Source organism: Danio aesculapii, chromosome 20 (genome assembly GCF_903798145.1).
Source record: "Danio aesculapii chromosome 20, fDanAes4.1, whole genome shotgun sequence".
In the NCBI taxonomy this organism is placed as follows: Eukaryota; Metazoa; Chordata; class Actinopteri; order Cypriniformes; family Danionidae; genus Danio; species Danio aesculapii.
In genome coordinates this window covers 35,596,865-35,615,728 of record NC_079454.1, presented here as the reverse complement: position 1 = coordinate 35,615,728, position 18,864 = coordinate 35,596,865, and the positions used below count along the sequence as shown (strand labels likewise).

The window sequence follows — 18,864 nt, the reverse complement described above, 5'->3', positions numbered from 1 at the left end:
AGAAGGCATTAAAGTGGTAAGGCAATGAGCCGATTATCTTCAAAATGAAAATTGTTCAAAGTGACTATTTCAAGAATAAGCAATAAGCAAACATGGTCAGGAAGAAAAACAAATGGTAGGCGCTTTGTGCTAACAAATACCCATTTTTAGTTTGCTGAGATGTGGTCATGATTATATATACAGTTTCTACTCCGTGTATAAATTATACATTGATGATCGGGGGGTCAACTGTTTCGATAGTCGTTTGGTAAAACATGCTTCAGTTAATCAAATTTAGGAATGAATTTAAACTACATCTAATTTATTAAATCGAATGTATATTTATATTATACATTTTTAATTAATAATATGTAAGAAAGCTAATACTGAACAAAGCTATTTCTTACTATTAAAGGGTTGACCCCCCCATACATCTTGTTTTGATGTCCTTCAGGGGGATCAAGTGTAAAAACCCCCCTGTAATTCACACCCTGTATCAACTGACATGAAATTTAAATGAAAAATCAATGTGCTAACTGTACATTGTAGAGCTGTAATTAAATTGTGTACATCATATATCAGCTATTTAATGCCTAAAACATAATTCATAATTTTGGCTAGTATTTTAATATCAATTGATTACTGATTAAAAGGGCCAGACGGAATCTGCGGAAGTTTTTTGCAATTTCTGCTGAGAATTTTGGTAAAAATCTGTGGATTTCTGAGGAATTATTTTGGGAGTATCATAACTAAAACCTTAATATGTGAAATAAAAAATATTATCTTTTTAACTTTAATGTTTAAAATGCAAATCCAATTAGATTCACTTTATTTGGTAAACAAAGCAAAGTCTCTCATATAATATATCTACTAAAAGACTAAATATTACTGTACAAACTGCATTGTACATAAATCAGACAGACATTTTCATTAGTCATAATAGTACTGAAATTAATTTAAAAACGGAATAAATATAGATTTACACACATTTACTCAAGTAAATAAACAGAATTAATGATGGGCTAAAAATCTGCGGAATTCTGCAGAAAATCTGTGCGCACGGATTCCGTGTGGGCCTACTGATTAACATAGAAATAACAAATAGCTGTTTTATCTGTATCAGACATATTTCACTGCTAGACTTAAGTCTTAGTTTTCACTATTTCTTAGTTAATGACCATAACATGACAATTAACTGTCTCTCATCGCTGATAGCTAGAATTATTTATCAGTTAACAAGCATAATGCGGAAATATTTAATGGGTATAATCCACAATTTTAATATCTGTAAATTATCAGTTAATGACAATATCATGAAAAGAATTACTCGTTTTATCTGCATTAGCTAATAATAATTTATCAGATAAAGACTATAACAGGATAATTAATTGTGACCTTATCAATGCACACCAGAATTTCAATATCAATCTGTTAAGCACCATCACCAAAAAATTACTGTTAACTATTTTCAGTAGAATCTACAGTAACTTACTAGCAGCAGTTTGCCAGTAACTTACTGTAAATCAATTACAGCAAAAATACTGTATTTACATTTACAGCACCATTTATCTTGCTCTATATGTATTTACAGTATTGTATCTTTACTGTAAAATACAGCAATTTTCACATGCAACTTTACACTACAGAACCATACAGCATAACTGACTTACAATAAAATACAGTTCATATTACAGTTAGACACTGTGTTATTCACCAAAATCGTTAACAGTAAATTAATCATTTCTTAATCAGTATCAGATACAATTTTAATATCGGCAATTTATCAATTTATCACCATATAATGATAATTAACAAATGTTTGGCATTGATTTAACATTGTTAGCCAGAATTTTAATACTGATTAATTAAAACCATAATGTAATAAATAAACATCTCATAAGTTTTTGCCACAAGTTTAATTTGGGTAATTTATCAGTTAACAACCAACTTAATAATGAACTAAATAATGAAAATAATAAACTTTTCTCTGTATCAGTCAGATTACAACATCAGTCATCTAGTTGGTAACGACCAATGTTATCAGAATAAGATCACTGTTAGCCAGAATTTTAATTCAGATTTTTTTGAAAGACCACTGAAAATAACACTTATTGGTATCAGCCACAATTTTGATGTCAGTAATTTATGAGTTAACAACAGTAACATTACAACATTAATCAACCAAAAAACATTATTTGTTAATATATGCTTCCAAAAGAAACTTTGACTAACAATAAAAGTCACAAATGTTTTTTTTTAAATAAAATGGATTGTTTGTACTATTAGCCTCTAATTGCAATGACAAATTGTACAAATGCAGTTTAAAAAGCGTGTTGCTGTCCAAATATTTGGGAGCCGTCAGTTGATTGCAGCAGTGTGGGAGGCGAGTAAGAGCCTCCCAAGGGGGAATGAGGTAGGTGTAAAGTGGCCTTGTTACACCAATGCAAAAACCAAAGTGAAGACTTTTCGCTTCAGAGACACATGCCTTCAGAGACTCTAGAGACTGGAGGAGTGCAATAAAAAGTTAATGGTTCTCTTCTACAGTTAAGTGGCATTTATGTGACCGTTAGCGGAAAATATTATTTATATAATTGTACTCATTGAATCATGCTGTTTCTTATGCAACATTAACGTCACTCGCTTCATTCCAAGCTCTTTTGTCCTCCTAATGGGAAATAATCACCAGCTTTAAAATGGCTAAACTCCTGAGATGGTGCACTGACAGCCTTCACTTAAAAAAAACATCAAAGAAACCTGTTGGCACCTGAATTTTGCTCCCTGTTGGTGTTTAATACAGTCTTTCAGAGAGAAGCACTTTGAATGGCTTCCAAAGCAGGGTTGCTGATTGGATCTCCATGCCTCGGTAATGAAACCCACCATAATGAATGCTCTATTCACTTCACATAATGAAGCCCCCGATAATGTGAACCAATGCGTCACAGCTGGACACTGACAGAGGCCATAAAAGAGCAGCCTGCCATGGCACATCACTCCCCACTTCATTTACATTCACCCATCATTCCTGCTACGTAACAATTAGCTACTGCACTCGATAAAAGAGGAATGCTCCTCATGATAATTGTTGTTGTTACGGTGTTTTTGTACTGTACAACCTCTGTTTGAATCTATACATTGTAATCCAGGGTGGTGACACTTTACTTGAAGAGGGTGTTCATAAGACATTCATGAAACCTTTATAATCATGACATGACAGGTCATTAAAGTGAATGAAATATTATGCACAGATTAGGGCTGCACATTATATCAGCATCAATATCACAATCTGCGCATCTGCAATAGTCAAAACGCAAGATATGCAATGTTGAGTTTGACTTATAGTTGACCAGGAACTACAGAATTGCATCCAATTACTGTATTTATACAATTTATGAAAATTTGCAATTTATATGCAATTTATATTTGTGCAATTTATATTTGTCATCTTGTTTCTAGTCCAAATATTCCCATTTCAAAGCAAAAATTAGATAATTTTACTAACCCCATTGGCAGATAATTTTGCTTGTTTTAGTGAAAAACACTTCATTTTTACTTATTTCAAAACAAAAACAAATAATATTTTTACTTGATCTAAGAATTTTTAGATATTTGGAGTAAAAGCAAGACAAAGCAAAGTAAGACAAGCATTTTACTGCATTGTGATTATTAAATTTCTGGACCTGAAAACTTTTAAGCCTGGTTCACACGATGTGTCCGCTTAAGTGCGTGCAGTGAATGTGATGTCATCACTGCGTTTGCAGAGGTTCACTTTGGGTGCGCGCGACAAGATTTCGGCTGGTGGAGCGCATGATTTTTTTGACACTCGAGCGAACAGTTCGCACGGCACCACGTTTGATTTGAGTTGAATATGAATCACTTTGAAGAGATTTTGTCTGAAACAGGTACGACTGCACAGACATCTTCATGATCCGTGATCATAGAGATTAACCAGATAAGTTTGTTAAAACCTAAAGAGGCCATGGCAAAAGTGGAGACCCTGGAACACAATTACAGAAATATGTTTTTCCACCATTTATAGGTTTTACACTGATGTAAATATTACAACTTTGAATTAAAACTAATTTAATAGCTACAAAACTATAATTAAGGAACAAATTATTACTTTGATAACTGGAAAGGAATATTTGAACCTATTGGTTTACAGTTTGCTGATGCCCTGTTTTTCTAGGCTTTATTGGTGATAATGGTCAGGAACGTTGGACCATTATTGCCTTTTTATCATAAGAAGAGGACAGAAACCGGCCAGACAGTAATATGCGAATTGTGGAGTGGTATTTTTTAGTAAGTGTAATTTTTTTGCTCTTATTCTTGCCATAATAAAAAATATATTTGTAGAGCAACCCATGTTCTGTTGTCATTAATATTTTAATAAACTTTAATAGGTAAAACTGTCAGAGATATAAACAAAAGCAAGGGATGGATCAAAGTCTGATTAAAAAAAATCTTGAATGGTTATAAAAATCCTTATAAATCACTAAAATAATTTATAAAAACAATAAAAATAATTAGTTTAAAAATCTTGAATGCTATTAATGATATGACGTAGTTCCTCTTCTTCTGTTCGTCCATCTGACTTCACAGTCAGTTTCTTTTGACTGCTGCTGTCATTTTAAAGAATATCACAACGGCGAACGTGGCAAATATAAAAGCCTTGTCTGTTTCGTGAGGTGCACGTGCAGTCAGCGGAGGTGCACAATGCGGCACTAGGCAAAAGTATAAATCCAGCTTTAGACTCCCCAGAAAAGTATTCAAATTATATTGTGAAACTGTATTCATATCGCATAAAAATAAAATATCGCAATATCATATATCAATTTTTCCAATTTCGTGCAACCCTTCGCTAATGCAATTTTAATTCCAAAGATGACAAGGAGTACGTTTACATGGAGACCACTACTTCGATTTTAATATGATTAAGACAATACTCTAATACTTTAAGAGTCTACCATTTAAACTGAGATTTTTGATGACCTTAATCCAACTCAAGTCATAATCAAGCTAAACAGAAATCGAATAAAGACATGTGGAGTATGCTGATTTTAGTCGCATTATTGAAGTGCAGTACAGACATGTAAACACCTTAATTAAACAGCCGTTTGACACTATTATCTGCACCTATCGAGTCCAGTATATAATAGTGTCAAACAGCCATATGTGTATTGACTATCCTGTCACAAAATGCAGTGAAAAGTCGTACATGACAGTAATAGTTTGATTAAGGTGTTTACATGTCTGTACTGCACTTTAATAATGCGACTAAAATCAGCATACTCCACATGTATGCCAAGTCCAAGGACCACAGACACAGATAATGTGAAATGCAGAGGTTTTTTTTTTTACCATTCGTTGTGTGTTATCAAATTCCATTAAACGCCAGTCCTTACTTCATACTCGCATCCAATACCTCAGTTTGTCATGGGGCATGCATGAAATATTCCTGAATGAAAAAGAAACTGCCAAACTGCTACATGAAACTCTGGAACATTACAAGAAACCTTTATAGCGTGGCGACGTAATGACATTAATCGATCTATGTGCTATAACATGTAAAATGGGATCATGAAAGGATCATTCAAAAAGCAACTTATGTAAACACCTTAATCTTATTATGGTCTTATTCAGATTAAGAAAAATTATTCGATTACTGATGTCCATGTAAACGTTGTCATTGTTTGTTATGACAACTTGACAAACAAATATGGCACAATCAACTTTCATCTCTGTCGTGACAACTTGACGTTCCCATCACAACATAAATTGTAATAAATCTGTAATAAACATGATTGTCATGAGGCCATTATAATTGCATTATGAATATTTTATGATCACTTTTTCAGTAAAACAAAACTCATTAATAGTGTCATTACTCTGTCAAATTATTTTTAACAACGTCATTAATATTTAACGACATTTTAATTGCAAAATAAGCTTGTACCACTAAAGTTGACATATAAAAAAAATAATAAATAATGACGGTGTTATAAAATTCATGACATATTTATGCATTGTAAAAAATATTGAGTTTCACACAATTCCTTTATGTTGTCCCAATAACAGATTAAGTTACTTAATAGTTTTTACAAATGTAGTAGATTTAACAAAAACAACTGTCTTAAAATTGAATTGTGTTGTTTCAACTCGTTTTAAATAAGTACTTTGAATAAGCAGCAAAATAAATTTGAGCGTAATGGCTTCATAACAATGATATTTATGTTGTCCTTGTAATGTCAGGCTGTCATAAAGACATAAACAAGTTGTGATGTATTTGTTTATGTCAAGTTTTTATAAAAAAAATCATCTTAGCGTTTAAAATGTCATAACTTAGCAAGTGACACTTAATGACAGTTGTTATAAACATGTATAAAATCTCATTCACATTCATGACGTGCCATGTCATGATTATAAAAGTTTAATGAGTCTTATGAACCCCTCTTCAAGTAAAGTGTTACCTCTAGGGCTGTGTGATATAGAAAACCATTTCATTTTGCTATACATTTTTCCACTATATACCTTTTAAAGATTTCTCTAGGTTCATTTCTAACACGGATGCCTGTGGGCAGTGATGACGACTATGGCTCAGCAGTTCCTGATACTTCCAGTGTCAAAGTTAATAGAGCATCTGAAAGCAAAATGGAAATTTCGGATATCCCGACAGCTCTTTCACAGAAACGTTGATTAATTGAACTCCTTCAGCTGATGAAAGTGACATTTTGTAAACCACCTGCGTATCCTGTGAGGTTTACAGAGATAACTCTGTGCATTTAAATAACCAAATGCATGAGGATTGGGCTGCCTGCTGCTCAGCTCCTCACTTCATTTACATTAAAAGAGCTTACAAAATAAACAGTTATAAGCAGCAAGGCCTTGAATTACAATGTACTACTACGCATAATCCTTTTGAAGCTTATGGTTGAGTCTTATTTGAAGAAATGGTTTCAAGCGTGATTACTGAAGTGACACTTATGAAAGTGAAAACTGCGTCATTATTTCCTCACCCTTGCATTGTTATTTTATTCAAGGGAACACCAAAATAACTTTTAGAAGAATCTTACGTATTGTCTTCCTAAACAAAGGAAAAAAAACACCATAAAATATCATTGTGATATAGTGCAAGTACTCTGAAGACATACAATAGTGTGAAATGAGGAACAAGCTGAAATTTAAGGAGATACTTCACCTAAAAATAAAAGCTTTCTTACAATTTACTCAGTCTCAAGTTGTTTCATACCTTTCAGTTTCTTTTTTCTGTTGAACAAAAAGAAGATATTTGTAAGAAAGTTTAAACCATGTAAACCATTAACTTCGACAGTATTTATTTTCCTACTGGAAGTCAATGGTTTGCATGGTTTAAACTTTCTTTTGTGTACATTCTTGCTTCAAAATATCTTATTTTCTGTTCAAAAGAAGAAACTTGAAACAAGTAAAGGGTGAGTAAATAATCACAGAATTATAATTTTATAGTGAACTATCCCCTTTAAATTGTTATGCACTGTAAATGATTCTGTTCGACTGTTAAAAAAATTAATTAAGCAGGTTTAACATGGTTATGAGACACACATATGTTGTACATAAAAGTTTGAGGTCGGAAAGATTTTCAAAATGTTTTTGCACTGTTTGAAAAGTGTTTTCTGCTCACCAAGGCTGCATTCATGTGATCAAAAACAAATAAAAACCTGGGCGCAAAAATCTGAAAATACTGTGAAACAATATTTATAGTGTAATAGTGTAAAACAATATTGAAATCCAAAACAAGCTTTCTATTTATGTTTTAAAAGTGATTTATTCCTGTCATGGTGAAGCTGAATATCTAGCATTCACCTTTCCAGTCTTCAGTGTCACAAGATCCTTCAGAAATCATACTAATATGCTGATTTGGTGAGCATGAAACATTTCTTCCTTCAACAATAATGAAAATAATAGTGTCTCTTAATATTTTTGATAAATAGAAAGTTCAAATGAACATCATTAATTAAAAAAAAAAAAAGTTGCTTTGTGACATTATTAATGTCACTATTTGATAATTTGCTAATTTGATAATACTTCAATGATGTTTTCTGTTATCTCTCAAGTCTACATTTTTCTAAACAGATAAAAAAAGTAATCTATGGAACAACATGAAGGATTGAAAATGATGAGAGCAGGTTCAAAGTTAGCTGAACTATCATGAATTTTCTTATTTTCACTTAAAAAAAATCTTGACCAGAAAGTAATTGACACTGAAATATAATAATATGACACCTTAAATTAGCTAAATCTTAAAAGTATAAAGTAAAAAAAAATATTCTGTCATCTTTTACTCATCCTCCACTGTCCAAACTAAACATGTCGGACTTTCATTCGTCTGTTGAACACAAAACAAGTATTCTGAAATATGTCTGAAGATGATAGCCATTGACATCCATAGTTTGTTTATTTCTCACAATGGATATCAATGGCTATACTATAAAATTTCATATCTATCAACATACCTCTGATTATTAATCGCAACCTGTACATATATTCATCTATTTTAAATATCTGTTCATAGTTAATACAACCTGTATATAAGGTTCACAGCACATCCATCTGTAAATATCACCATTGCTTTTCTATGATTGCCGTTTATAATTTATACCTATATCCTGCACTTGCTGCTATTGCACTCCTTGTACTTGTACATGTGTAATGATGATAAAGTTGAACCTAATCTAATCTATAACATTTCTAAACAGATCTTTTTGGTTCAGCTGTAAATAAGAATATCATAAAGGTTTTATGAGATGTTTATGAGGGTAAATTGTTTAGGGGTGAACTATCCCTTTTATAATTGATGCCATTTTTACATTGTTACACTAATCCAGGAAGTACTCACTATAAACTGCTCCACGTCTCTTTCCATGCCAACATTGGGTAAGTCTGGCATCATGTGAGAAACAACTTTAAAACCAGCATCCTTAGCAAGGTGGAAAGATTCACACACAGCTCGAACTGTGTGTCCTCTGGAAACAGAACATACACATGCAAAACAACATAAGACACATGCATCTCCAAAAAATATATCACCCAGTTTTGACTGAAAGATTGAAATTGAATCTAACAACAACAACAACAAAAAAACAATGTTTGGTGATAAATTAAAAACCTTTACATTGGCTAGAAGTTAAGGATCTATTACAGGTAGGTTAAATTCTACCGCCCTTCAAGGCACATTGATGACCAAAGGGTATAAAGGCAGTGTAATTATTAGCACAGTGATTAGCAGTCTCCTAAAGCCTTGCAGTGATTCCTAAATGACACATAATCAAGCAAGTAAACTGCAATTACCAACATGAGCCAAAAACTGGTCGAACAAATTGAAGTCTTAACACCACTGTTACGCTAATTGACACAGCAGGATCAGGTTTATCCAAATAGCAAACACTCATCTTACTCTATGGCTTCTCCTTATGAAGTCCTTGATGTTAAAAGCATCAGATGCTGACCTGTTGGTATCCCGAGCCACATCCTCATAAACACTCTGTACGCCAATCTCCAGTCTGGTGCAACCGTAGCCCAGCATGTCACTCAAGTGTCTCTTCAGACAGTAGTCAGGTCTGGTCTCAATCGTGATGCCCACACATTTGGTGTTACTGCGCTCAGAGTACCTGAGGAAACAAATATCAACTCAGAAATTCTGATGGTATGTTTTATATATTATGCATTTTGTCTTATATCTACGAAAGTGTTAAAAAAAAAACCTAAAATCTCCCGCTCTCCCTTGTGAAGCCAATATGGAGGTAATGAAACTGCAATTCACCGACTCTCCTTTGGGGGCTGGCTCCAGATGTTCACTGACTGTAATGCTAAATTGGCCAATTTTACAGCTGATAAAAACATGTTTACAGCCTGGTACAAAAGATGGTTTTGGTCCATATAGCTAACATTACCCTTCATAACAACTGTGAGGGGGGTGAATTTTTTTATAACTCTTCGGTTTTGTTTTTATTACGTTTTATTAAGTTTGCATAATTAAGGGCATAGCCACTTCAGTGACAGCTAGGTCTCACTCCTCGCTGTCTCGTCACCTCAGCTGATTCTGGCTGATTAGCCACTGAACTTGGCATATACATCGTATTTTTGTGTTGTTTTATGTGGCTTTTCACAGTCAATTGCCTTTTGGAAATTACTTCCTACAATTATCAGATGATATGGCATGCCGTGTGCACTTAATTGTGTTCACAAACCATTCAAGTTGCCTCCATTTCCCAGGTGAGTGAAATTATATACTTGTATACCATCTCTATAAATGTATTTGTTTTGCTTAAGATAATTTATCATTTATATTTTTCTTTAGAACTGTAATGCACTCCAGAATCTGACAGATTGATTAGCTGTAGGCTCTAGAACAGTCATCTGAAATGTTGTCATACAGTGTTATGCCTGGATTTCATAAATAGCCTTGCATTAACTAACACAGATTATATTTGAAGCATTTGGAAGTGATTCACATTTCCTACTGTAAAAAAACGTCTTAAGAACATTGCTTAGTGGCTCAATATTTTACACCAGTGTTTTTGAAGGACTAAACACTTTATTGATATAGTGTACAACCAAGCACATGTGGTCAGAACACAAACAGGTAATAAAGTGTTAAGCGTTTCTCCCAAAGAAAAGCCTGTCAAAGCAAAATGCTAGCAGGCGTTTGTGGCGCCACCTCTTTGTCCTTGTTTGGTAACCCCAGGTCGGTGCGATTATGCGCAGACAAAATAGTGACAGTTGGCCTACTTGTAGCTTCATTTGCCCTCTTCAGAAACCTATGCATGACGTCACGGATACTATCCATATCTTTTCCAGTCTATGGAGTAAATACATTAAAAGAGGTCACAAATATAAACAAATATATCATAAAATATATATTATATATACATAATCTAAGCTTATTCACCTTATTCTCTGCGTACGAGCGGGCGCAGCCATTTGAATCCTTTTGGCTCGAGACTTCCGGTCTCATTCACTTACATTCATTTTCAGACGTTAAAAACAGCTCGTTTTGCTGCTTGATGTTGCAAACTGATATTTTCTCATTATATTATTCTGCTTTGTCTGTATTGTCATGCAAACACTTGTTTGTAGAGTAAGTAGTTTGACCGTTTTTCTGACATTTATTATTCCTAGTCATTTCTCCCATAGGCAGCTGAATCGGAAGTTCTAAAACAATCGCAAAAACGAGCGCACTTCCGCATCTAAGAATAAGGTCAATACATTATAAGCTTATACTTTGGAAGGATCATGTGACACCAAAGAGTAATAACTTAAACAATTAAGGTATGCTATAAATGTATGAAAATAATGCGATAATAAATAAATTACATTTGATAATTTATCATGATCATTTTTTCAATTATTATTCTTTTAATGTATTTTTAATCAAATAAATCTTACTTGGTAAATGCAAGAAACTATTTTTATACATTACAGTTACTGATGAATATTCAAAAACTCCCATATATAACAATATAAATAAATAAAAATCTATAAAAGTTGCATAACATTGAATAATGAATACATATATAATAATAAATATATATTATTAATAAACAGATCAAATGAACAAAAATCTTTCTAAAGTCTTTGATGTTGAAATGAAACCATTTCACGACTGAACTGGCATCTTCTGGCCGACTGAATATACTTGCATAAATTTAACACTAATACTGAATTGTGTGGTTTTTAGCTTCCCGTCACGCCTGACATTGTTCTGTAGATTTAATGGACGTTTAATAACCCCAAAACTCTTTCTGTCCTCTCAGCTCTTGTTTCTTTCCTCAGATTTCAGACAACGCAGTTATGAAACCAATGGAGTGCTTCTCATTTCTACTTCTTCTCTTTATTTCTTTCTCCCTCACACACACAGACACACACACACATCCTCCGCCGAGATAAGCAATGTGCCTGAAATCGAACTGTTGTCTCCCCCATCTCTGGCTGATTAGCTGCCGGAACAATTATGGCAATCGTGTCATCTTAACAAACCCGCTGATAAGCTGTGGTGTGCCGACAATCCTGTGGACGCCTGTCTATGTACACACTCACACAAACACACTCTTATCAAGAAAATAAATATAATAATAAAAAAAACCTCAGGAATAAACTAACAGTGCCCTGCAGTGGCAGTCTATCACAATCTTACAATCAGTTTTACGTCGAAACATTTGCCTTCCGTACGGAAATAATTTCACTTTGGAGGTCAACAGCATCACAATAGCGTCACCACTTGGCCCAAACTGATGCGTTTCTATAAATCATTTGGCTAGTGTCACAGAAGACGGTGTCAAAATATTTAACGGGAGAGTTCACCAAAATGTTTATCTTGCTCATATACTCCCCCCTCAAGTTTTGTAAGATATTTAGAAAGTAGATATTTTGAAGAAAGCTGAAGACCTGTAACCATTGAATTCCATAGTAGGAAAAACAAATACTATGGCAGTCAATGGTTACAGGTTTACAGATTTCTTCAAAATAACTTATTTAGTGTTTAACAGCAGAAAGAAACTCAAACAGGTTTGGAACAAGTAAAGGGTGTGTAAACAGAATTCAGTTATTCATTTAAATACAAAAAAGGCATTTATTTGCTTGGTTAGTCAAGTTAATGTCAGCTTAACTGCTAAATGAGATATCAGGAGATGTGGCTAATAACTGACTTTATCCTGTCGTGATCATTTAAGCAAAAAGTTTAAATGCCACCTTCTGTCTCATTGTTCTGTGACTAGTCAGAAAACAGAGCCAATGCAGCTGCTCAAAAACACCAGTTATTCTTCTAAACACTGACATGCTGCTACATCTGCCCAACAGGGGGGATTGGCACCGTGCTGTAACTGATCCAAGACCAGCATTTGTTAATTTTTGCCAATATGGACTTAAATGATCCAACAACAAAAAGCACCGATTCCAGATCAGAGCTTATTAAGTGGTGAATTTCCTCAGATGGACATAAGACAACACAGCTGCTCAATTCCCCTTCAACTGCTCCATTTAACTCCCGCACTTTAATTCCTGCACATAACGACTGATCTCAGACCAGTTGTTTAATGGCTTGAAAACAAGTGCATTTATGTATAATTACTACTGAAGCAAATGTGAGCAGGTATTTATGAATATTTGGTCTTTTTATTGAGATGTGATAGCAGAGAGAATCAAAACATAAAAAGGTGATTAAAGGGAGGGAGGGTGAATGAGGAAAGGAAGTCAGGAGGACTTAAAATCTTTTTTTTTTTCATTAGTTCAAGTTTAAATTTCAGCCAGATCAATTTTAAATATGATTCACCCCATTTCAGGCGACATGGTGGCTCAGTGGTTAGAACTGTCCCCTGGTCGCTGGTTCGAGTCCCGGCTGGGTCAGTTGGCATTTGTGTGTAGAGTTTGCATGTTCTCCCCATGTTCGCATGGGTTTCCTCCGGATGCTCCGGTTTCCCCCACAGTCCAAACACATGCGGTACAGGTGAATTGAATAAACTAAAATTGGCCGTAGTGCATGAGTGTGTGTGAATAAGTGTGTATGAATGTTTCCCAGTACTGGGTTGCAGCTGCAAGGGCATCTGCTGTATAAAACATAAGCTGGATAAGTTGGCGGTTCATTCCGCTGTGGAGATCCCTGATAAATAAATGAATCACCACATTTCAACTTTAAACTCTGTTTTCAAATACTCATTAACATTTTTTTGTAAAACTACTATATGACTTTGTGAAACTGTGCAGTTTTCTAATTTTTGTCATTTACATTGTTTTCAAATCTAAATATGTTATCCATAAAGTTCCACATTTGATGTACTTAAATTTTTGTGTTAAAAGTTGTTACGTCCCGGGAATTCTGCGTGTCTCTCTCTCTCTTCCTCCATTTTTTTCTTTTTTATTCGTTTGTTTTATATCATTTGTTTTTTCCCAGGGGATTTGGAGAGGTAAATGTCACGCGACTTACATTCTTACAACACCTAGCGAACCGCTGTATAGACACAACATATTTAGGAGTGAGCGCTGTCTTTGTATTTTTCTGTTTGGTTAGAGTAGGTAAGTTAGGGCGCGCAAACTCCAAAGACTTGATTTCGATTATTTTATTTTCAGTTAGGCAAAAGGGTTATACTGAGTTAGTTTGATTTTTGATTTTGTTATTTTCTTTCAGCTCCACTTTTGTCCTCAAAGTTTGTTTTTTGATTATTTTTGTTAGTATGAATTTTATATAATTTACCTTTTGTTGTTATTTGTAGTTATCTATATTATTCATTTTTATTATTACTATTTTCTGTTCATCTTTGATTTTGTAAAATAAATTATTGTTTTTTTGGCAGTATTTTTAGTTGATGCATGTTTCTTTTCCTCTCGCATTACACAGAATGGTCACAATATAAATGTTACATACTTCAGTCCCTAGATTAATATCAAGAAGTCGTAACAAAAGTTTATGATAACTTGAGGTCTGTAAATATATATTTTTAAAATACTGGCACTTGCTTTTTCTGGGAAAATCTAAGTGTGGTTTATTTTTAAACTAATTTCGAGAGGATCGCCTGCTTATGATTGATCACAGCTGGTTCCGCATCAGCTCCATATATTGCACCAATACTGACACACTATAACCAGAGTCTTCCACTCCCACAATTTTCATCATGAAGAATCCCCCCTTCAACCCCACTCCTCCCCTTCTCCTGATAGGGCGGCATGGCAACCCAGTGGTTGGCATTGTTGCCTCACAGCAAGAACGCCACTTGTTCGGCCCTTCATCAGGCCGGTCGACGTTTCTGTGTGGAGTTTGTATGTTCCCTCCGTGCTCGCGTGGGTTTTCCCTGGGTTTCCCAGTTTCCTCCCCCCATCCAAAGACATACATCATAAGTAAATTGAGTACTCCAAAGTAGCATCTTAGGACAAACACTTAGCCAGCTATATCTCAGCACGTTCACAAGTAAGGGATTTCTCGAGAGCTACCTGAGCTCAAACTCCCCTCAGAAACTGGAGAGAGCCTTGGGCTTGAGGATATTCTGAGCTCAGGGCTCTCTCCCTGGACAGAATACTAACTAAGCTTTATTATCAATCATCAGCTAAGTGTGAACTCTTGAAAGAATATGACATTTGACTAGATGAGGCAAGTGAATTGAAGAGCAAATCCAAACATCCACAATGCTATGATCAAAAGCTTTCTTATAGGTGCCACAGAATAAAAAACAGGATATACAAAGACAAAGCTGAACAAGAGTTCAGTATGTGGAAATGGCATACATTGAGCCTCAAACACCACCGTTTCCTCATTCTCATGTAAATATGATTGGTGTAAAAACCTTATGGAAAAACAAGCTAATCTAAAAAAAACAAACAACTCTGATGTTACTCATGGCATCATTAATATGCATGCCCCAGGCAGAGTTTAATTGGCCACAAGATTTCCTAGCAACATTGCAACAATTATAATACTTAAATCTTATTTTGTAAGTTTAAAACACCTTATTATATTTACTATGTATATGAGACTCTTATTTTGAGAACGGGACAGGCATTAGCTCTTAACTTTGCCATCAGAGTATTGGAGAATCAAATCATGATCTATCTTTTATATGTGTGCACGATTTTAAGAACAAGCTATGGGCAAGTTTTATGGCCGCAGTTCACTTAACAGCCCTCGGCATCACAATAACAAGGGTCACTGAATTCCACACACAGACCTTTAAAGTTGACTCCAAACAAACATTTGATGATAGATAACAGAAATCACCCCAACTAATTCTCACAAAGACAAGCGCATCATGTCTCAAACAGTGTTGTCTTTCCCAAAGCACAACGCCGGCTGGTGATTGACTGTTCGTTGCCCTCTCCTGGCCCCGAGAATTTGTGTCACGAAGCTCATAATTAAGACTGGCCTGATTCTATCACTCAAACAAAGTTTATCATGGGCCGCTGGTACCTGACAGCTTCGGTGACGTTGTTAGACGTGTGTCCTGACAGCGCGTCATGGAGGTTACGGATGAAATAGTCCCTGTACTCCTCCGGCAGAGCCATGAATGTGCCTCCCATCACAATGAACTCCACTTTATCCACGCTGTGTCCCAGCTGCTTGAGCTAGATGTGCAAACACAGCAGCGCAATGACATTAACAGCATTTAAATGAGCGGAAAAGCTGAGAGGATCATCAAGCCTGCAGATCTACACCGTAAAAACCAAAACCATTAAAGTAGATTTTATGATGCCTCACGATTTTCACTGTACAGCGCTGATGAATTCTGAACTGTGAAGATGACTCACCTGTTCTACTCGGTGCCTAGTCTGGAGGTAGGGATCGTATCGTGCACGGATGGCTCTCATTGATGTGGGCTGGGTGAATAGATGATCAAAACCAAGCGTATTGAATGACACCAGTGAAAAAACCCATAAAAACATCTGTGATAGTATTGCTTTGAGAGACAGAAGGACAATTACCTCGTATCCTGTGTATGACTGTGTGGAATATTCAAAATCGGAGTCTGGACCCCCAGGGCAATACCTGTTTGAGGACATGAAAACAAAAACAACAAACATCAAAAGTGAGGCCAGGTTTGTCATTATGGTCATAAATGTCTCCACTACAACTGAAACACAATGGTAATTGCTTGAACCAGATGCAGGACATCATTTTGAATATGCACTGTAAAATATCCATGATGCAGATCTTTGGGATGAACAGATTGTGTTGTGGAATTGCTCATTTTGAAGTCATTTTGTACACAATCATGGGCTGAATGAATGATGTTCATTACTGATTAAAAGTGCAGGGTCAGATTTTTGTTTTAATGTATTTGAAAGACTGAAATATACTTATTTACAGTAAAATAACTATGTTGTATTAAGGTTTCCAGATGAAATCATTCTAATACACCGATTTAATAATGACTGACTTGGGGTATTGGGCAACACAAAGTTCAAAGATTGTTCACTGGCCTGATTAGACCACTGCTATATTGTCAGAATAAATGTATCTTTATTTTAAACATTTTAAGCACAAGAAGACCCATGTGTAAACCCAGAATTTAGCTTTTTTTGGTTTTCTTCAATGTAACAGAAACTATGCTATTAACATTTGTTTTACAATATATTCATTCAGTCATTCATTTTCTTTTCAGCTTAGTCCCTTTATTAGTCTGGGGTCCCCACAGCGAAATGAACCGCCAACTTATCCAGCACATGTTTTACGTAGCGGATGCCCTTCCAGCTGCAACCCATCACTGGGAAACATCCATGCACTCTCATTCACACACATACACTACGGAAAATTTAGCTTACCCAATTCACCTATACCACATGTCGTTGGACTTGTGGGGGAAACCGGAGCACCAGGAGGAAAACCACGCGAACACGGGGAGAACATGCTAACTCCACACAGAAATGCCAACTGACCCAGTGACCTTCTTGCTGTGAGACGATCATGCTACCCACTGCGTGACGCCCTATTTTACAATAAATATGTGAACATTTTGCTAATATAAGTATCTTGGTTTGTACAAGCAACAGTTGATAATGCCTTTGAAAGCTATGAAAGAAAGTAGATGTGCATTATTATACTGAGCCTGCGCATTTTGCATTAAAGTAGCTGCATCCTAATTTAGAATGTGTCTGTGTTAAGTATTACAAGGATAATTCACTCATAAAATCATTCTGTAACTATTTACAGTAAAAAAAATCATTACAGAATGTAATAATTTCTGTAATTATTTACAGAGTCTCCCCTTGGTCTAAACATTTTTAAGTTTCTTTTTCTGATGAACACAAAAGATGAGATTTTGATCAATCTTGGAGGCCACTGACTTCCATGGTATTTTCTTTTTTTTTTTTTAAACAAAAAGCCCTCAGCACTGAGAAATCTTTTTTATTTTTGGATTTCCAGAAAAGATTCACTATATCACTGACAATTTGTCAAAACCATGACACGCTTTTTTATATTTTATGTTTATTGTTTAAAACTGTGATGATTTTTATTCCAGGTATTAATTTCAAATATTAATTTATTTAAAAAAAACTCCAATCTTTTAAACAGTTCTGTAAAAGCAACACAAGGTTTTCTCCCTTCATGAACAGCAAATTAAAGAACTTTCAATAAAATTTTAAACCACCATTAATTTTAAATTAAACACCTTCGTAATTCATATTCCAGCATATGAAGAGCCATGAACATCCTTACTGTACTTAACATTTCACTTACACTTAATAATTACATTAAAGTGAGTAATTTTCAAAAATTGACTGATTTAAAAAGTCACGTTCAAAGAACTTTAATAAAATTTGTTGAATTCCATACTGGTAATATTCAAATATGGTTCCTGAAATATTGACAAAACATGCATTATTTGTCTGTGTTATTGTACAAGATTTAAACGCAAGATTTTATATTTCTTTTTGTTTTTTTACAATTTTAATAATAATACATTTTATTTAAAGCCTTCAGCGGCAACTCAAAGAATGCATACAATAAAACAAAAGCAATAAGACAGCAAGAAGGAGAATATAAAAAGTATACACAAATAATGCAGAAACAATTAAGTACTAAAAGCCAACTTGAAATTGAGTACAATTGTTGAAATAAAAACCATAAACAAATTTAATTTCACATTTAATTCAAGCACTTTCAAGGACGCGAGTTTGTTTTTAAGCACTTTGCATGGCTTGAATCCATATGTCTGAACTTCAAGTACTTTCAGAATGCATATGAACCCTAGCAAGGGCATGTCATGCTGGACATACTCACACACAGATGTTGCCAGTGAAACTAATGTGAGGACAGCGATGAGGTTTGCACATCACAGCCACAACTGCAATCTACAAAAAAATAATAATAATTCAAAATCTGAGCTGCAGTTTCATTTCTACATTATTATTTACATCACCTCCTAAAGAATA

At 34.6% G+C, this 18,864-nt stretch overlaps 1 protein-coding gene across 1 annotated transcript in view; it reads right to left on the bottom strand.

Annotated features, from left to right (window-relative positions):
- elp3 (elongator acetyltransferase complex subunit 3) overlaps window positions 1–18,864 on the bottom strand; it is a 31,241-nt gene that overhangs the window by 9,764 nt on the left and 2,613 nt on the right. Inside the window, exons 4-9 of the mRNA XM_056480928.1 lie at window positions 18,713–18,783; window positions 16,414–16,477; window positions 16,240–16,308; window positions 15,902–16,056; window positions 9,459–9,620; window positions 8,849–8,975 (exon numbers count right to left, since the gene is read on the bottom strand). Of these exons, the coding sequence (XP_056336903.1) occupies window positions 8,849–8,975; window positions 9,459–9,620; window positions 15,902–16,056; window positions 16,240–16,308; window positions 16,414–16,477; window positions 18,713–18,783 (648 nt within the window). The remainder of the gene's footprint in view (window positions 1–8,848; window positions 8,976–9,458; window positions 9,621–15,901; window positions 16,057–16,239; window positions 16,309–16,413; window positions 16,478–18,712; window positions 18,784–18,864) is intronic.